The sequence below is a fragment of the Sitophilus oryzae genome, unplaced genomic scaffold (assembly GCF_002938485.1).
Source record: "Sitophilus oryzae breed Bouriz unplaced genomic scaffold, Soryzae_2.0 scaffold_1974_pilon_pilon, whole genome shotgun sequence".
In the NCBI taxonomy this organism is placed as follows: domain Eukaryota; kingdom Metazoa; phylum Arthropoda; class Insecta; order Coleoptera; family Curculionidae; genus Sitophilus; species Sitophilus oryzae.
The window spans coordinates 2,984,031-3,005,951 of record NW_022146695.1 but is presented as its reverse complement, the minus strand read 5'-3'; the positions used below and the strand labels follow the sequence as shown (position 1 = coordinate 3,005,951).

The following is a 21,921-nucleotide window of genomic DNA, read 5'->3' as shown; positions in this document are numbered from 1 at the left end:
AAATTGTTTTATTATTTTAAATAAATATAAAATTTTAACTGGTTGAAATAACAAGTTAATGAACTTAATTTCACTGGTTTTGACATTTTGTTAGATACATTTCTTTATGATTTAATAAAACCATATATAATAATCAATTAGGGTCTCCACATACGCTCAGGTTTTTTCGAACAGACCGCCTGCGCCTGTGCAAACCTGATTATCTGCACAGGTTGTTGGCCTGACCTGAGCGAAATCATACACTTGAATTTGACCTGCATAAAATACGCGTCTATGCTCATTCTGTTCATTTTTTATTTCGGCCCATAAACAAAGTTCAATTTATTATTAACTTGATACAAAATATTGAACTTAAAACTTAACAAAAAGCTTGCCATGTTTCTGGAGAATAAAAAATAATTAGTACAAGAATATATCTTCTTCTTTACTGTACAAGCGATTAAAATACAAAAGAGAAATATCTCGGAAACCCATTTTTACTATAAAAAGTCAACACCTTTTTTACAGCTATTGGTGGATAGGTTACTCAGTTGACTGTAGATAGTACATTTTAAACTGCGCAAACTTTTTTTCTCTTAATATAAAAATACTTGGACGGCTGGACATGAACAGGCAAATCATTTGAACAATAACATGGCAGGCTTTGAAAACAATTCTGTAAACTTTTTTCTCCGAGAAGAAATGTTTTATTTTCTTCATTATTACGATTTTTTCTTCCAAACTATCGATTTTATCCAGGGTACGTATGCAGATACTCTGGTATACACTGCAGGTACTCTTGCCAGTCCACACGCTTTTCCAAAGGAAGTAATGCCAACTAGATGATGTTTTTGTCCTTTTTTGTAGCTTAATGGACCTCCAGAATCACCCTAAAAATAACTTAATTTAATTAATTATTTCATACTCACACTCACATAAAGCGTTTAAAGTTAAAATATTTTATTCACTAGTGGGATAAACAATACTCCACTAGTCCACACTAGTCCGCATTACTCCACTAGTGGAATAAATAAAATAACAATGTAACAGTATGTCCCCGGAAACTTGAAAAGAATCCATCTAGATGGAAAGGAAATACTGCCATCGCAGGAAGTCAAATATGTGGGAATAACCCTGGACAGTAAACTTCTCTGGAACAGGCACATTAAAAACATTACCAGCAAAGCCACGAAGGCTCTCGTGAAATGCAGAAGACTTTCAGGAAATAGATGGGGCTGCGCCCGTAACATTTTGCGCTCGATGTATATCATGATAGTAAGACTCATGATTACCTATGAAGCAGTTGCTTGGTACGCAAAACTAGAGCAACGTACAGCAAGGCAAAACCTGTGCAAAGTACAGAGACTGGCATGCATCTGCATTACAGGTGCCATGAAAACATGCCCAACAGCAGAAATGGAGGTCATGCTAGACCTAACACCAATGTACATTGTCGTTGGTAGTTATGCCAATGCGACAATGATTAGAATGGTCGTTGGAGGATACAGTACTGGGAGAATTTTCAGGCCAGGGACTTGGAACACCCTCAGAAAGAAAATTCCACTTCTCCAACTCCCAGTGGATGACAAACCAAGAATTTAAAACTTTGAAAAACATCTCGCTGTAGTATTCAGTAATAAAACGGATTGGAAGGGAGAAACGTTTGCTCAGCATGTAAAAGACCATACCATAACGTGGTATACTGATCCTTACAAAACCAAAGCAGGGACACGGAAGTATTTGGGCCGAAAACTAAACATTCCGAATCAATGGGCACCTAATGGATTAGGTGCCGTAGATTTCTGCTTAAAGGATGCTGGAGCATCCTTTAAGCAGAAATCTACGCTATCGAAAGATGCGTACGTGCGTACAATTTATCTTAGATAGGAACTATCAAAAACAGAAAATAGTCATTTTATCCGATAGTCAAGCAGCACTAAACGCGATCAACTCATCAGTAACCATCAACTCGAAGTTGGTCAAAGAAAGCCTAGAGAAGCTGAACAAATTAGGCAAAGAAAATAAAGCCCTCCTATCCTGGGTGCCCGCAAAGAGTAGATAAGATAGATAGATATTATCTACTCTTTGGTGCCCACTTATCAAGGGATAGAAGGCAATGAAAAAGTAAATGATCTAGCTACAAAAGGAGCGAACACTCCACTACTTGGATCAAAACCGTTCTGTTTTTCCTGAAACCAACTAAAACCAGCCCTCCAATGGTTTGAGACACACGAAAAAGAAGTTCATCAGAACTTACGACCGAGAAAAATCAAAGGTTTTCCTTGATTTGAGTAAAAAAAAACAATCATCGGATTGTTCTCACAGGACACTGTCCTCTCAACAAACACCTTAGTAGGCTGAAGATGAGAAACAACGGCGAATGCAGATTCTGTGGGGAAAATGGGAAAACACAAGAACACCTTATCACTGAGAGCGCCGAGACGGCGGCGGCGACCATTCGTGCCATGAATTTTGGTACGGCTGATGTCGAGGATGGCCTCTGTGGAGCCGTCCCACATACTGACTTTTGTTAAAAGCTTTCAGACTGTATGATGAGTTATAACTCGTTATAACTCAAGAAAGGGGAGCACACAATAGATCCTAACTAAACATCTACATTCTTCTTCTTCTACATGTTCCTAGTTTGTCTTTACAAGAGGATTTTTTTTTATTATTGACATTTTGAGAAAAATGCATTCTTCATAACAATATTTTTATGGTATATAATTTCGTTTTCGTTCTTTGATAGATCGTTATTAATAGAATTTGAGTTATCGTCATATTTCTTGCTGTTCGAAAATATTAAAAAGCATAAATTTATTCAGTTCAATGCTGGAAAGAGTGATAATAGTTGTCGGAAAATGTGATACTTTAGCAACCGCAAAAAACATGACGTTAATCAGAGTTAATAATAGCCATCTATCAAAGAATGAAATCAAATATATATATATATATATATATATATATATATATATATATATATATATATATATATTACCATAAAAACGCCTTTTAATTTTTAGGACTTGGAAAAAATTGAACCATATTTTCATGTTTATTTCTATTTCCTCTAAAACGGTATGGAAATTTGGAAAAGTATAAACGGGATTAACCATTTTAGAACAAGCAAAGATTGTTATGAAAAATGCATTTTTCCCTTTTGCTGCTAATTTTCTCCTATTAATTTTTTATAATTTAAATATACTGGGTGGTCCGAATTGTATTCCGGAAACTTCGGCAGCATATTCTGCAGATAAAAATATGTAAAAAAGTTCGTATAAATGTATGTCCTAAAATGCTTAGTTTCGGAGATACAGGGTGTTGAAGTTTCATTTTTATATCGATTTTTTCCAAATGATTTATGAAGTAACGTCAATATTTGGATGAAAATTGGTGTCTGGAAGTTTTTTGACTTGGGAAATTTGATTTTGATGTCAATATGACTCCTACTTATAGAGGGCGCCACCTACATATTTTTTAACTGGTTTGAAGAGTAATACCTTTTCGTCTGTACCTGTATAAAACTACTGAATAAAAAAATATACATTTACGACTCTTTTTACGTAAAAAAGGTTTTTTGGTAAAAATCGCTACGAGTAATGGTTTTCGAGATATTTGGAATCGAAATTATCAATATCTGCATCACTGACATAAATTAAACATGTTGACTAAGTAGTTATTAGACTGAGATCATAAATTTGAAATGTTTTTGTACCAAAAGTTCAACAACAACTGTTTTATCATCGTTTTTTTGCAAAAAAATTATGATTAATTTAAAAAAATAAAAATTTCCCAAATTTATTATTTCAGCGAAATAAGTACCTACTCAACGTGTTTATTTTTCATCAATAATGGCATGTATTGAATATTTCCATTCCTTGAGAACGGTTGCTCGTAGCGATTTTCACAAAGATATCTTTTTTAGGTAAAAAATCACAGAGATGTATATTTTTTCCTCGGTAGTTTTATACAGTTACGGACAAAAAGTTATTACGCTTCAAAATAGTTAGAACGCATGTAGGTGGCGCCCTCTACCAGTAGGAGTCATATTGACATCAAAATCAAATTTCTCATGTCAAAAAACTCCCAGACACCAATTTTCATCTTAATATTGACGTTACTTCAGAAATTATTTGGAAAAAATCGAAATAAAAATAAAATTTCTACACCCTGTATCTCCGAAACTAAGCATTTGAGGACATACATTTATAAGAACTTTTTTACCTATTTTTATCTGCAGAATATGCTGCCGGAGTTTCCGGAATACAATTCGGACCACCCTGTATATCTACAAATGGATGGATAAAACGTATTACATTCGTGTTTTAGTTGCATTTAATCCACTTAAGAAAATTAAATGCTCGAACTACGTTCTCACTTTTAAACATTCTTGCGTGTATAAAATGCTTCCTAAAATGCTTATATCTATAGGAGTAGTAAATAACTATTAATTTATTTGTATTTTATTATTTTTACTATTATTTTTAATAAAATATTACTTATCTGTTAAGACTTACTTGACAGGTATCTTTGGTCTCATTTCTCTGTCCACCAGCACATATCTGGATTTTATTATCTATGCCTCTTGACAATTTATTCACGTTTTTATAGAAAGGATTGCATCGTGCTTTTGAATAGACTTCCAAATTGACTTTTAACAAGTCATTTGAAGAAGGTCCTAAAATAGTTTTAGTGCTAAGAGATTGCTCTCTACTTTAGACCTACATAGAGTCAAAAATGTTAAATTATATTAAGAATAAAAAGATATGACTCCCTTTATCCATAAAATAAAAAAAAATATGATAATTTATCAAGTTTTATCATACAGCATCAGTCAAATAGAATGAATTCTTTGAATGAAAAGTCTAAGGAAGGAATTGCATTGCAATTGCATTGGACGTTTCAATTGACACCAGATTGACACCTTTGAATTTGATCCACAAAACATTCCCTTTTAGAACATTTTCTGTAATGGCAATTACTGGAAGTAAAAGCTATACTGTGCGAACAAACACTAGAGGTGCTGGAGGTGCTGCTAGTCATTCAAAAGTTAACAAATATTCATTTGTTTTTTAAATATGTCAATATTTTTATTTCGTTGTGTTTTGTAAATATTCGGTGTATGGTTTTGACAATTTTCTCATTAATTACTGGTGTATTTATACTTATTTTATCAAGTGCATTTTAATTTAATTATTTATATTTAATTGCAGTAGCTTTTTTCGACCGAGAATGACAGTTTTTTTCGTTTTCCAAATCCTCGGAAAGATTCGAATTGGTTTGTGCGTTTTTTTTTCAGTTTATATGTATGTAAAATACATAATTTATAATAACATCAATAATTGTTTTGTTTTTCTAAACGTTCGATCGGGTATTGATATAAACACTTTTTTATTGTAAGAAACTAGGTATATTAAAGATAAATTATGTGTTATATATAAATTACCTACAATTTTTCATTGTAATTTTTAATATGTAATGTAATTTAATAAACCTATTTCGTTACAATTAAAAAAAATGTGTCTGTAAAGGGGCGTCCAGACCAGATGAGCGAGCAGTAACGAGCGCGAGCAAACATTTATTCAAATTCGGTCGTGATTTCTGCTGCTCTCGAGCACATGATCAGCTTCCGTCCAGACCTAGCGATTATTTGTATGTTCGGCGTTGATCGGTGTGTGGCACTTCTTATTCATAATGTCGGAAAAAATTATTGCTTGAGCGTCTTTCATTGTATTTTATAAATTGTTGAAACGTCAAAAGAGAAAACGATTGCAGAGGAGATGGTGGAACTCTTTAAAAATCGAGTTTCTCATGGTTGTAACAATTTACTAAACGTTGTTGATACAGAACATTCTGGAATATTTAAGAACTTTTGTCGGATGTCACTTACAAATTTTAATACCTTATTTTAGATTTAATTGACATAAAAATAATGAAAAGTGATACCAATTACCGAAAAGCAATTTTACCTAGTGAAAGGCTAGCAAAATAACCTTACGGGTCTTGGCGATTTTTGTACTCCTCTATTAGTTCTGAAACAACTTCATTCGGCCATTCCATTTTTGATATTTGATCGCAAACGTGGTAAACAAAATCCCGTCCAAACCGAACGTGCAATAGCGCGAATTTTCTTTGATGTACCGACACGGCATGGAACAGCGTCGAGCGCGAGCAAGCAATCATTCGCTCGCTCGTTAAGCGTTCCCATAGAATATACTCGAATTCTTGCTCGCTCCTGCTCGCTCATCCGGTCTGGACGCCCCTTAATATTCAAAGAAAATTGGCGCCGGAAGGCAAGTATAACCGCCCATACTAAAATATGTTAATAAAAAGTTGGTAGGCAGTTCTTTTAGTTTCAAAGTAAAGGAATTTTTCCAATTTTTTTCATCTCAAAAACTGCGACTTTGACTTATTTTGTTGTTATTACAAATTTTGTTGCAAATATTATTCCTAATCTTAAAATGAAAACCGCGTTTCGCTAGCTACTGTAATTTTGGAGTTACGATTTTTAAAATTTTTAACCCCCTACCATACCCCCTTACCAACTCCCCACACCCACCAAAAACTAATGGCCAGATTCTCGGTTGCCACAGTATTTTTGTGCCAAATTTGGTTAAAATCGGTTTGGCGGTTTTTGAGTTATCGTGTTACAGACAGACGGACAGACAGACACCATGAAAATATTTTGTATTTAGGTCATTTATGACCCAAATAACTCATTTTGAGTGAAATTAAAAAAAACTTTTTTTTGCCGATCTTAATAGCCTACCATACCTGTTGGTATGGCGTATGGTCGGCTAAAAATAAATAAATATAGAGATCGATATAGCATGAATTTAGTGCGCGAACAAACTCAAGGAGGCGCTTCTTTTACTTTCATTTCATGACGTATATCAAAATTTTAAAGGGGGATGTTTTGTGATTTGATCCGAAATTTTGTAGGGCTTTTCTTAGCTTATTTTATGTTATTTATTATTAATTTTACACTTGGGTTTGTTCAGAGGTAATATATCTCGAAGTATATTGGTGTCAGAACTTAAACTAACAGTGACGTATTTGCGAATTTTAGAAAAAGACTGTAATTGGTCCACTGAAACACAATATACAGGGTGGTCCGAACTGTATTCCGGAAACTTCGGCAGCATATTCTGCAGATAAAAATAAGTAAAAAAGTTCGTATAAATGTATGTCCTAAAATGCTTAGTTTCGGAGATACAGGGTGTAGAAGTTTCATTTTTATTTCGATTTTTTCCAAATAATTTATGAAGTAACGTCAATATTTGGATGAAAATTGGTGTCTGGTAGTTTTTTGACATGAGAAATTCGATTTTCTTGTCAATATGACTCTTACTTGTAGAGGGCGCCACCTATATATTTTTTAACTGGTTTGAAGAGTAATAACTTTTCGTCCATACCTGTATAAAACTAGTGAGTAAAAAAATATACATTCTCGATTTTTTTACATAAAAAAGGTCTCTTGGTAAAAATCGCCAAGAGTAATGGTTCTCGAGATATTTGGAATCGAAATTATCAATGCCTGTCATCACTGACATAATTAAACATGTTGACTAAACAGTTATTAAATTGAAATCATAATTTTGAAATCTTTTTGTGCCAAAAGTTCAATAGAAATTCTATTAATTTAAAAAATAAAAATTTATTATTTCAGTCAAATAGCTATACTCAACGTGTGCTTATTTTTGTCAATAATGACATGTATTGACTATTTCCATTCAAAATATCTTGAGAACGGTTGCTCGTAGCGATTTTTATCAAGAGATATTTTTTACGTAAAAAGTCATGGAAATGTATATTTTTTCATTCATTAGTTTTATACAGGTACGGACGAAAAGTTATTACTCTTCAAAACAGTTAAAACACATGTAGATGGCGCCCCCTACAAATAGGAGTCATTTTGACATCAAAATCAAATTTCTCGTGTCACAAAACTCCCAAGCACCAATTTTACGTTACTTCAGAAATTATTTGGAAAAAAATCGTAACAAAAATGAAACTTCTAGCCCCTGTATCTCCGAAACTAAGCATTTTAGGACATACATTTATACGAACTTTTTTACTTATTTTTATCTGCAGAATATGCTGCCGAAGTTTTCGGAATACAGTTCGGACCACCCTGTATTAAACTTAAAAATACATCAAAATTTTAAAGCGTTCGTTTTCCGTACAGGTGAGTGCATCTAATATGCACTCACCGCTTCATTCAGTGGCGGAATTTATTTTATGGGGGGGGGGAAAGCGGAATTTACTTTAGGAGGGGGCACAAATAAAAAGTAATGTAGAATATACTTTTTAGAGTGCCATTTTTAACACAAAAGTCTAATATTTAACCCAATTTATAGATATTAGGGGGAGCCTTGGCACCATGAGCCCCCCTCTGTATCCGCCACTGCCTTCACTATTTTTTTATACAGTGACTTATTTATTTACGTACCAGCAAAATCAGTTCTGCCCCATCCTATAGCCGTTAGAATTTTTCTAGATATCGTACTGGTGTTGTGCAAAGAAGCGGGTTTTATGAAGGAAGGTACGTTTTTAGATAGTTTCAACAAAGCTATGTCGTTGTAATTTGACTGAGGCTTATATTTAGGATGAATTATCGTTTTCTGCACGTCTATGTCCATGTACTTTCGAAATGGGGTTTCCAGAGTGATTGTGTTGATACGTACAACTTGTACCGAACCCCTACAAAAATTAGATATTTTATAGTCAATTAGTGCATGAATTACAAATTACAAGTAATAAAGAAAATAAATTACCTACTGAGTATTTTTTCTATATCAGCAATAGTGTCCTTAATTTCTATTTTCTAGATTTTCTTCAATAGAAAATTAATTTGAATATACAGGGTGAGTCTTAAATAAGTGCAAATATTTTTAGGCGTAGTGCAGAAACACGATTACAAGGTTTTTTTTTGCAAAAAAATTTTGGAATTTTGAAAAAAAATTGGATTTTTTTTTACTTTTTAGTTAAAAAAACAATTTCTTGATAATATGGCAACATAGGTAGTGGATTAAATTTACAAGAAATATTTTTTTTTATAAACGGGATTTGGTTTAAGTATTTAATACTCATTTCCAACTACAGCCTTTTGCTGCCTTCCCGTTAACCTACGCCACACATCTCGATTTAGAGCGTCATCAGCTTCTAGGTTACGAGCTTCCATTGCTTCCGTAACCGTTCCGTTCCAGGATTTTCTAGGTCTACCTCTCTTTCTTCTGCCCTGGGGAGCCCATTGAAAAACTCTTTTTGGCCACCTGTTCTCCGGCATACGCAGAACATGTCCAAACCATTTTAAGCTGGATTATTCGATTCGATCCAGTACTGTCTCCTCCGATGCATTCATGATACGCCTGACCTCGATGTTTGTCTTTTTTTCCATCCTAGATATACCTGCACTTCTTCTAAGGTAGTCCATTTCAACAACTTGGATTTTGCGCTTCGCGTCTGCACTCAGAGTCCACAGCTCTGAACCATAGCAAAGAACTGACTCCACCAATGTTCTTCCAAGTCTCATTTTAGTTGTTGCAGATAAGTTTCGATCCCACCAGAGGCTGTTAAGACATCCAATAACTTGTTTGCTCTTCTGAATTCGGGTTTGTATTTCTTCTTTGCCCAAACCCTCGTTGTTGATAGTAGCACCCAGGTATTTAAATTTGTCTACTTGTTGAATCTGGACGTTATCATTAATGAAGACTTCAAAACAAGTGTTGGAATTGACAGCTAAGTATTCGGTCTTCTTTAGACTAACCTGAAGTCCCCATTTGTTGTATACTTGATAAAGCCTCTTAGTCATGAACTCTAGATCGTATGAGTCCTGCGCAATCACGACCTGATCGTCTGCAAAGCTCAGGGTAAATAGTGTGTTGTCCCCAATGGGTATTCCCATACCTTGATATTTCGTCTTCCATTCCCTAAGGGCTAATTCGACGTAAGCGTTGAAGATCAGAGGAGATAAGCTGCATCCTTGTCGCAACCCTTTTGTGGTGTTAATTGGATTAGATAGCCTGTGTCCTATCTTAACGTACGATTCATTTTCTTTATATAGCTCTTTTATTATCTTAAGCAAAGGTCTATCTACTTCTAAGATATTCAATACTTCCCATATCTTGCTGCGGGGAATAGAGTCGTACGCTTTCTCCAAATCAATAAATGCTAGATGGACTTCTTGATCTACTGCTATCTTTTTTCCCATCACCTGCTGCAGGACAAAAAGGTTATCTGTGTAAGATTTCCCCGGTGTGAATCCGCTTTGGTCTTCCGAGATTTTGTCACCAATACTGTCCCTGAGCCTACCCTGTAGCACCTTTCCAAAAAGTCTGCTGACCGAACTGTTATTGCTTAGGCCTCTATAACAAGTGGGGTCGTTACGATTTCCCTTTTTAAAGATGGACAATATGTGAGCCACTCGCCATTCTCGGGGTAGTTTACTTTGCAGGCAGCACTGGTTAAATAGCTCTGCCAGACGCCAGCGCAATCTTTGGGTTCCACACTTTAACAATTCGGCTACAATATTACCAGGACCTGGTGACCGTCCATTTTTCATTCTTTTGAGACTTTGATGTACTTTGATGTACTTACAAGAAATAAAAACCAGAAAAAATCAGTGGTTGGTTCCTAAAATTAAGCATAAAATAATTTTTTTGGAAATTTTCAAATTAAAATAACTCGGTTATTTTGGACTTATTTGAAAAACGGCAAAGGGAAAATATATTTCTTTTATCGAGATCTACCAGCTCTGAAAATATTTGCACTTATTTAAGACTCACCCTGTATATGACACAAAAATGACGCTTACAGTGACGTGGTTTTCATTCGATTACAGGGTATATTCTACATAGTAATATTATACTTAATTCAAAAATAATTGTAATATAAAGAAAAAAATAATATATATTTCTTAGTAGATGATGAATGATTAATATTTTTCTAAAACATCTTAATTCAAGGTCCCACATGGGTAGATTCTAATGATATGTTATACACGATTTAATAGTTAAACCTATTAAAAAATGTATTTATGTTTCTTGAAAATTGATTTGCGTATTATACTCAATATTATTTTGTTGTTGAAATTCTTGAAAAAGTAGATATTTCTGGGATTTTTTTTTAAATTAACTATTTATTATACTATGAAGTATACTTACTCAAGTGTATCTGCACAATGAGCAGCGGTTAAAATGAATTGAGGGCTTATCAATGAACCTCCACATAAAAACATAGGATCATTTCTTTCTCCATAGCCAAGAGCAACCTACAAAAGTTACCCTTGTTACTTATTTTACATTTAACCATTATTTTATAGAGAAATCAATTAAAGTTGGCGTGCACGTCATTAAAGACGTCAGAACCATTACCAATTAAAATTTCTAATTAATAAAAACTCGTTTGAATCTCAGAGAGCACTTTTTTTTTCTTATAATCTTTATATCTTTGTTAAAAAATGACAGCACGCTGTCGCATCAAAAAAACTTAAACTTCGTTATTTCAAATGCAACACTATACAGGGTTGTTCACCACATACGACCCGGAGTATTGTAGCTAAACGATTCGATTTTTACAAATTGTAAATTTTGAATTCGTTGAAGGACTATTAGAGGTACAATTTAAAAATATTTTTACAATATACAGAGTGTCCCAAATAAATAAAAAATATCAAAGTTGTCTTTTATAAATGAAACACCCTGTATATTATTACATTTTTAGTTTCTACGATTAAAATAAAGGTAAATTTGATTAAGGTTTATCACACTTAATTTTACCGTTTTCGAAATATTTTCAATTTTGTGAAATTGCAGTAAAATGTTTAAGGCTTCATTTCTCCAAGGGTATCAAAGTTTTTAATACTAAATATTAACTAAAGTTTATTTATTGATCAGTTATTGTGTTGTAATAATACAAACAATACTACCTCATACAGATTGTCTAAAAATTTATTTTAAATAATTTCTAATTTTAAACGGCAATAACTTGTTTAATTTAAATGGAACACCCTATATATTTTAGGAGAATCATATGCACAATTTAATTGTCTATCGAATTGTATTATATCATTTTTATCTATCCCTTCAAGTTTTCGTAAAAAAATGCATTTTCTTATAATTTACACCTCAATTATCAATATACCCATGGAATATTGATAAATGATTTTATATCATAAAATATTTTAGATGCCTTGAGAAAGATTTGCATAAAAAATTGAAACTTCGCCAAATAAACGATTTAAAAACTTCCAGAAATCATTTAATTTTTAATAAAGAAACCTATAACCAAGAAAATCACAATTGATATATTAATTAATTATATCACCATTACTTCCGCCTAAATATTAACTAATTACATACTTAATTGTGTTAGTTAATAAATTATTCTAAATAAATGTGGATTTGAATCAGAAATCAATATGATAAACGTTATGAAAATTAACGTCTCTGTTGTTATAAATAAGCATTCGTGAAAAAATAAAATAAAATTTTTAAGGTGTTACTTTTTACCACAACGTCTGGCCAATACCCATACAAAATTCAGTTTTTTAGTATTTGGAGCAAGTATTATTAAGTAGTCTTATTAATCAACGCAAACAGTCAATTAATGTAGTTTGAATACTAGAATCATATTAATTAGGTTCTCTTTAACAAATATTTAAACAATTTTTTAACTATATTAACAATATTAGTAAAGTACGTCTGCTGGATCTGTGTCTATGAAAGGAATGCGGACAAAAAACATTTAAATAAACAGCAATATATTTTATACGTCGACTTGACGAGTACGTCACCGCAAATCGCTCCGCCCACTCATTTTATTGTCTACTTGCAAATTTGTCGAATTTTTATTGACGGGACGCGTCGTCTATTTTTTAGGAAAAACATCGAGAGAAATATCGTTTCCCCTCTCACGGATACCTCGTAGCTCCAGAACGGACAGACATACTGTATCTGTACTCTTTAAAAATAATCTAAAATGTCAATATTCCATGGGTATATTGATAAATGAGTTCTAAATTATAAGAAAATGCATTTTATACGAAAACTTGAAGAGATGGGTAAAAAGTGGTATAATAAAATTTGATAGACCATTAAATTGTGCATCGGATTCTCATAAAATATACAAGGTGTTCCATTTAAATTAAACAAGTTATTGCCGTTTAAAGCTAGAAATTATAAATAAAAATAATTTTTTAGACACTCTGTATGAGGTCGTAATATTTTTATTATTGCAACGCAATAACTGACCAATAAATAAACTTCAGTAAATATTTAATATTAAAAACTTTGATACTTTTGGAGAAATGAAGCATTAAAATTTTTACTGCAATTTCACAAAATTGAAAATATTTCGAAAACGGTAAGGTTTAAGTGTAACAAATCTGAATCAAATTTACCTTTATTTTAATCGTAGAAACTAAAAATGTAACAATATACAGGGTGTTCCATTTAAAAAAAACAACTTTGATATTTTTTATTTATTTGGGATACTCTGTATCTTGTAAAAATATTTTTAAATTGTACCTCTAATAGTCCTTCAACGAACCCAAAACTTACAATTTGCAGAAATCTAATCGCTTAGCTACAATACTCCGTGTAGTATGTGGTGAACAACTCTGTATATTTTTATTAAATAAGTCGAAGCAGTTTTAAATGCTCTTTCAAACTATATTAGGGTTTTTATCCTATCTGGCTTAGATTTTGAATAAAAGCGATTTTTCAATAAAATTGCAATCAAGATAGCTGGTGTGTCGCCATGGCAATTTTCTTAGCTATTTTCAAAATCGCCATTAGTTTATGGACTTTATTTAAATTTATAACAGGTTATTTTTATTTAATTTACCTACAATAAGGTTATAAGTATTTATTATTTTATCAAGAAAAATGAAGCAGTATCTGCTGGCGTAAGGAATGGGTATGATACTAGTGATTTTATTTTGTGAGGACAGTTTGACGCTGAAGGGTTTATGCTCAAAGATATTGAAATAGGATTTTTTTTGACAAGCGTTCCTTTGAAAAACTACTGTTTCTATTGCGCAGAGCTGATAGTGTGGTATATGAAAAATCTATTAGGCAGAAACGTGTCGTTGGAAGTGAAGAAAATAAATTTGCTTTAATTGGTTCTTTTATAGAAAGTCCAATATATCTACAAGTCATCATAATATAAATCAAACAGCTACTACTTATTAAACTATGGTAGGTAAATTAAATAAAAGTAAACTCTGTCATATATTTAAATAAAGTTCATAAACTAATGTCGATTTTGAAAATAGCTACTAACTGTCACTAGCAAATTGCCATGGCCTTGATTGCCATTTTATTGAAAAATCGCTTTTTATTCAAAATCTGAGCCAGATAGGTATAAGAAACCCTAACATAGTTTGAAAGGGCATTTAAATCTGCTTCGACTTATTTTAAAAAATACATAGTGTTGTATTTGAAATAACGAAGTTTTTATGTAAAATAAATAATTAAAATAAGCCAGCAATTTTTGATACCCCTGTATACATTTAAGGAAGCAATACAATTTTTTAGTAAAGTTTATTACTCTGGCTTCAAAATCAGAACAAGAATTAACTCTGAAAATTAATGTACAGGGTGTTGACAAACTTTTTTATTATATCGTGCATATTTAAATATATGAAAAACCAAAGCTTTTAAACGGATTATAATAAAAGCCTTATTTTATGCCCAAGAATCCAAAAATGAAATAAAATACCGGGTGTTCCATAAGAAAAAAATATAACGGAGTTACGGGGTGTTTTTCAAAAATATGCATTTTTAATAAATCGCTCTAACTTTTTTGTTATGGAAAATTTTGTATTTCTATGAAAACGTTTCCAAAGTACCTTTTTACGTAGAATTTAATGGTTTAAGTATAATTTTTTTAAAATTAATAATTTAAGAATTATTAACAGAAAATTTGATTTTTTATACGAGACACCCTGTATATTTTTAGTTTATTGAAAAGAATTTAAAATTACCTTTCCAAAAATATATCACACTTGATATTTTTCTCGATTCCTCTTCGAGATATAGAGTATATAAAAATTTGCCCGCTTTAAATGAGTAGGCTTTGAACGGCACCGGCTATAATGCAAAAAATTCAAGCTGTGAGCATCAATTAAAACGAAAATAATATTTGTTATGAGAGATGCAGAATTTTATAACAATTTAAAATATATTTAACCAACATCAACACATTTAAGCTATATCTAATAACAATAAAAATAAATAGCAAACCAAGACATGAGATTTTGCTACAGGTGTTCGACATATCGACCGTCTTCTGTTATGGACAGACGGGGCAGTTTTTGAACATTTTCGCGGAATTCATTAACTCAGTGGGGGTGAAAGATATCCTCTCATAACTGCTAAGTATTTCTAATTTTTGTCTAGATTATATGGAATAAGGAACCTTTATTCTTCCGCAAATATATCCATAGGATTAGATCCATGGGCACTAAGTCAGGCGGCCTCGACGGCCGAAGTTTGGGATCTTGGTTAGTTATTCAATTATTCTTAAAATTGGCTGCAAAAATTTGCTGATAACTTCAGCTTTCAGAGTCGTCTTGCTGAAAAAATATGTTTTCGAGTTCCATTAAGGGCATATCATCAATAAGGGGTCCAAAGCCTACTAGTTAAAAGTGGCGAACATTTAAAAATTCTGTATTTCGAAGGGGATTATAACAAAATATCAAGTGTGGTATATTTTTGGAAAGGTAATTTTAAATTCTTTGCAGCTAATTAAAAATATAAAGGGTGTCCCATATAAAAAATTAATTTTTCTGTTGATAACTCTTAAATTATTAATTTTAAAAAAATTATACTTAAACCATTAAATTCTACGTAAAAAGATGCTTTGGAAATGTTTTCATAGAAATACAAAATTTTCCATATCAAAAAAGTTACAGCGATTTGTTAAAAATGCACATTTTTGAAAAACACCCCGTAACTCTGAAATGGTAAAAGATATTGATGTACGGTTTTCACCATCATGTTTTTGATGAAAATTGGGCTCCAGACACCGATATTAGTTTTCGTCTATCTCCTATAGAAAAGGGTGTTTCCATTTAAAAGCGTCGAATTTGACCCACCCTGTACAAGGTGTTGACAAACTTTTTTATTATATCATGCATATTTAAATATTTTTAAATATCTCAAAAACTAAAGCGTTTAAACGTATTATAATAAAAGCCTTATTTTATGCCCAAGAATCCAAAAATGAAATAAAATACCGGGTGTTCCATAAAAAAAATATAACTTTGGTATGGATCTTAATTCTGGCAAACCCTGTACATTTCAAAATAATTTTAAATTATGCATATTGCCTCTTTACATATACCGAAAATTGTTTGTACATCTTTCCGTTTTCGTATAATTAACCGAGGCGAATGAGGTGCGCCACCCTGTATATTATTTAATTCATTTAATTACCATATGTTGAAATTCTCCTTGTTTTGTTCTTACACCACCAACAACCAGAGGTACTTTTGGACTTCGTAAAATAAAACTTAAACCATCTAAAAAAGTCAATAAAATGCCACACTTTTTTTGGTAGAAATAACTATATTATATAATTCTTGTTAATTAGAAAGTTAAACAGAGATATTACATTTAAAAAAACGTTATGTTTATTTTACAAAAAATCTTACGTGACGTCTTTGTGCTTAATTGAACACTTAAATGACTTATATATAAATAAAGGTACAAATTGAGTTTATTTCAAAAACACTTACTTTTCATAGTATTCTTTTGGGCGACACTCACTCTACTGACAAAAATAAATAAAAAAATATGCCGTATTTTCATCGTATATATTGTATGTATTTCGCGTAGATCTCTTCTTCACTAAGATATTCAGAAGACTGAAGAAGTAAAGAACTTCATATGACGTGATTATAATATTGGGGAACTACATGCACGGTATTTCCCAATTTGTTTCTTTTTTTTTGTCATAAATCATAAGAAGTAATAGGTACTTTCAAATTTGTTTATATTACTAACTGGCTGAAAATAGGAAATCCTATGTAAATTTTAAAAATGGTGATAAAAGTTCCCTATTTAATTTTATAGAAAAACTTATTTCAATATTTGAAAAGAACTCTAAATGAAGCACATTGTTAATTTGAATAATTTATACGAATTGGTTTTGAGTTATGAGAGATACAAAAATACTAAATTAACCGAATACTGGTCATCCAGTGGTAATCTAGTGGTAAAATGTTCTCCGACTATTTTTTCAAGCAGGTTTTTTCTTCCGCTTTTAATAATGGAATATTTAATTAATTTTCATTCATTATTTCTCTATATGATCCTTATAAATATTTTTCTTTTTTTATGTTTACAGTCTTTAATACCAGTTCCTGCTGCTTAAAATTGTTAATTTGCATGGAATAGAAATATAGAAAATAGGACATTTTGTACAGGGTGTTCCATTTTCGTTGAGAGAGAAATAACATTTCGCGGAAGAGGTATAACATCACGTATCGGGCTTTTCAGTCACACAAAAGCTCATGAAAGAAAACGCCTTGCCTAACCATCTTCTGATGCGTGTCAAATACTCGTCAGCGAGTAATGACAGTAAGTAAGTAAGTTCCATTTTCGTGTGTTGTACAGGGTATCTCGTTTATGAACAAAGATGCGGTTTTCACATTACTGTCACAGATTAACTTACAGATGTGGCACTTATTTCATCATCATCGGCTTAAAAGCCGCCGTGGATCTCCGACTCGGTCTCTTTAAATAGGGTATTTAAAGGAACCAAATACATCCTTGTTTTTTCTCTCAACTAAATCTCAAGGTAGTGGGTTCGAATCCCACACCCGGCATTACATCAACCGACTATTTTTATTAAAATAAAAATAGTTTGGGTACCTAGGTAGACTCAGCCTTAAATGAGTACTTGGGATTCACAATCCTGAGGTAATAATAGGCGGTTGAAGCGTAGTGCTAGCCACATTACCCTTCTTGTATACCGAACGGCTCTAGTATGGCAAGCTGTACCTTGCTACTCCCAAGGCGTCAAACGCTATATACGGGAGCTATTATAATTATATCTCCGTCTTACTGATAAATCTGTGTTAATCTGAGTTACTGCGCTGCCTTTTTATGTTCCTAAACATGCTTTGTCTTAGCCCTCTTAGTTCCTGAAATACAAGGCGAATTTGAAATTGATGCATTTCTTGACTCCCCTCGTATACCTCGGTTATATTATGACTTATCGAAAAGATGAAAACTAAGTCCCATATAGTTTTTTTACGTAGAATTCAGTAGCGTAACTAGTTTCGATGAAAGCTGCCATTCTTGAAATATAGGATTCAAGGTTATGTTTTTTTTAAATGGGACACCCTGTATTTTATTAATTTATGTTATTTACTTTGTTATGGGCTTTTTGAAAATATAATACACTCCATACTTATTTTCATAAATAACGAAAAAATCTATTTTTAACATTTTAACATAAGTGGCTGGTTTAATGGAATAATTTATTCAACGTCACATTTTGGCTATTATAGACATTTCCATGCTAGTTTCCGTGTCTAAAGTTATTGCACAGCTTACAGAATAATAATAATATAATAATATTTTTTTCTTAAGCTGTGGTTATTGTACAGGGTGGGTCAAATTCGACGCTTTTAAATGGAAACACCCTTTTCTATAGGAGATAGGCGAAAACTAATATCGGTGTCTGAAGCTCAATTTTCATCAAAAACATGATGGTGAAAACCGCACATCAATATCTGTTACCGTTTCGGAGTTACGGGGTGTTTTTCAAAAATGTGCATTTTTAACAAATTGCTGTAACTTTTTTGATATGGAAAATTTTGAATTTCTATGAAAACATTTCCAAAGCATCTTTTTACGTAGAGTTTAATGGTTTAAGTATAATTTTTTTAAAATTAATAATTTAAGAGTTATCAACAGAAAAATTTATTTTTTATTTGGGACACCCCCTATATTTTTAATTAACTGAAAAGAATTTAAAATTACCTTTCCAAAAATATAGCACTATATATTGATATTTTGTTATAATCCCCTTCGGAATACAGAATTTTTAAAAGTTCGCCACTTTTAACTAGTAGGCTTTGGACCCCTTATTGATGATATGCCCTTAATGGAACTCGAAAACATATTTTTTCCAGCAAGACGACGCACCGCCTCTGAACGCTGAAGTTATCAGCAAATTTTTGCAGTCAATTTCAAGCATAATTGAATAGCTAACTAAGATTTCAGCCGTTGCGCTGGCCGTCGAGGCCACCTGACTTAGTGCCCATGGATCTAATCAAAGTCAACTTAAACCAACTAAAGTCAACCGTTTAAGCACAAAATCCCTGGAAATTTTACAATTTTGCGTAAAATATGATATATTATGTATAGTCGATTAATTAAAATTAATTATTCATTAATTAATATGCGAATTAATGATACGCCACTGTTTTATGACAAAATTGAAGAAACTAAACTAAAACTAGTTTTAGTGAACCCTAATCGACATTTGATTTCGGAAAATCGACTATACATAATATATCATATTTTAGGCAAAATTGTAAAATTTCCAGGAATTTTGTGCCTAAACGGTTGACTTTAGTGAAAATTCTCATAAAACCTTTTTTATAGGAAATTTTATCTCTTTAATTCTGCTTTCCTCAAATTTTTGGGCGCCATCTTGGCGGCGCCGGCGCGGCGGCAAGTCTGGAAATGTGCATTTTATGGATTTTAGTTAGGGACCCCAAAACCTATAAACCTGCAAAGTTGCAAAACTTCCGGACTTTTTCCCAAGCAAAAATCCCCAATGACTGAACTAAACAGCAAAATAAAACATTAATTCACCAAAATACACCAAAATTCTTTGTTCTGGTGTAGCTTCTTTCAGAACCTCGCCATTAGTGGTTTCAATTACACTTTATACTTTTTAGTTTACGATGTTTAAAAAACACAATTAAAATTACTAGAATATCCTAGCAAGAGGTTGGGTTAGTCAGTTGTATCCATAGACAAAGCATAATATTTAGCTTATAAACGATACATATAGACATTTGGTATGATCGTAAACTACAAAATATGAAGTGTATAGCTTCATTCAGAATCTCGCAATTAGTGGAATAAATTAGTGGTTTTAATTACACTTTACACTTGTTTATTTACGATCATTCACAATGTTTAAAAACGCAGTTAAAATTAATAAAATATCTTAGCAACAGTTCGCGTTAGTCAGTTGTATCCATAGAGAAAGCCTAATATTTAACTTATAAAACTTTGAATAAGAAGACTAAGGAAGGAGCATATCAACAATCTTAGGTACACCGCGATGGGCCTCAAATATGGCCGACTTAAATTCCGGTTTATCAGTGTCGTTCTAATTTTATTTAAAAAATGTAAAACTATGATGTAGTGTAGACGTGGGGTAGACTCAATAATTTGTTGTTTTATTTTACGTTGTGAATAAATGTTGGTAGTTACTAAAATTGTTATAAAAATACATAATTCTAATAAAAATAGATGTTATAATAAGTATTTATTAACACAAACATCCGATACGCTACTGAAGCAAGTCAAATTAACGTATCTAAATTCTTTGACATCTAATCTTTGACAAGTAATAAATAAAAGCTAAAATGCAACAAAAATATATAATTTAGTTAATTTAAGTGAATTTCATAAATGATCGGTTTACTACACGTATCTATATTATATAGACACTTACTAGCGAAAAGTTGTTCCATTATTTCACTCAATTTTTGCCGAGATCTACCGCACGTACACAACCAACTATTTTTAGAGTCTTTTTCGATAAATCGCGATAGTGTCACTGTTAATTTAAGTTCTGCCACAATTTCCATCTAGATTTACTACCTTTATACAACTATCAGTAGTAGAGTAAATAATAAATAACATAAAATAAGTTCCGTAAAGACTGACAAATCCACAAAATTTCAAATCAAATTCAAATGTGTCAAATGAATCGTCAAACAGAACTGTCAAGGATCCCCACCCTAGAGAGCTTTTATGGTGGCTTTTCCGCCCACCATGCATGAATACATGGATAGCATTAAGCTCCTTCCTTAGTCTTCTTATTCAAAGTTATAAAAACAATCAACTTTTGATTTTTAACCACAATTTCTCTTGACAGATTATAATCAAAAGCAAAAATGACATTCCTCATAAATTTTGAAGTATACCCGCTTGCACCGCGCGCCGAAGCGCCGTTCGTTGCAACCTGGAATCCCAAAGCGAAATTCTCTTCGGCGCGCTTCGCGTGCCCTAGTGCGCGTGGTCTGCGGAAACTATCTCTGTTTTCGGTCATTTTCGAAATCTATTTCGGGTGTCTTCGGATGAAGGATTCTACGATTAATGTATTACTAATTGGCATTTAGGTTACGTTTAATCAAGAGCCGTTTTGTTTCGTTTGAGTTTGTTTAGTACTTGTAATTTAATTATTGTTTTATCATGGATGATGAAACGTTCATTTTAATTATACAATTCATTTTGAGTGAAGGTGATGGAATTCTCCGTACGTATTTCTTTTTATATTTATATTATGAATCCAAGATTTTCTTTTTTTGTTCTCACGCATTTCTTCTTCCTCAGCTATTGTACATAAAGTAAGAAAATCTCCCTCTGAACTGCTGCTAGAACTTGAGCACATAATGAAATTTTAACACACCTTTATCAAACCGTCATAGAGATAACACTAAAATTAAAACGGTCAGCTCAAAACAACTTTAAATACCAACCGCGTACGCAAAACCGTGCATAAGTTAGCGGACCCATCAAAAATTCGCCGCGCTGCGCCGCGCCGCGCTTCGCATAAGTGCGCGATATGCTTTATGCTCCTTCCTTAGTCTTCTTATTCAAAGTTATAAAACAATCAACTTTTGATTTTTAACCACAATTTCTCTTGACAGATTATAATCAAAAGCAAAAATGACATTCC

At 32.3% G+C, this 21,921-nt stretch overlaps 1 protein-coding gene across 2 annotated transcripts; it reads right to left on the bottom strand.

The window, feature by feature from the left end:
- Positions 1 to 357: 357 nt before the first annotated feature.
- Positions 358 to 16,868, bottom strand: LOC115883683 (serine protease snake-like). 2 transcript variants are annotated; one of them, XM_030902069.1, is made up of 6 exons: positions 16,724 to 16,868; positions 16,422 to 16,486; positions 11,145 to 11,251; positions 8,432 to 8,682; positions 4,497 to 4,657; positions 358 to 869 (listed from the first exon to the last, which is right to left on the bottom strand). In XM_030902069.1, the coding sequence occupies exons 1-6, from the start codon at positions 16,794 to 16,796 to the stop codon at positions 702 to 704; spliced, it is 825 nt and encodes a 274-aa protein (XP_030757929.1). In that variant the 5' UTR covers positions 16,797 to 16,868; the 3' UTR covers positions 358 to 701. The 2 variants fall into 2 exon arrangements, with proteins under 2 accessions (XP_030757929.1, XP_030757928.1); XM_030902068.1 differs by having other exon boundaries at positions 16,422 to 16,507; positions 16,724 to 16,865.
- Between the last annotated feature and the right edge of the window lie 5,053 nt (positions 16,869 to 21,921).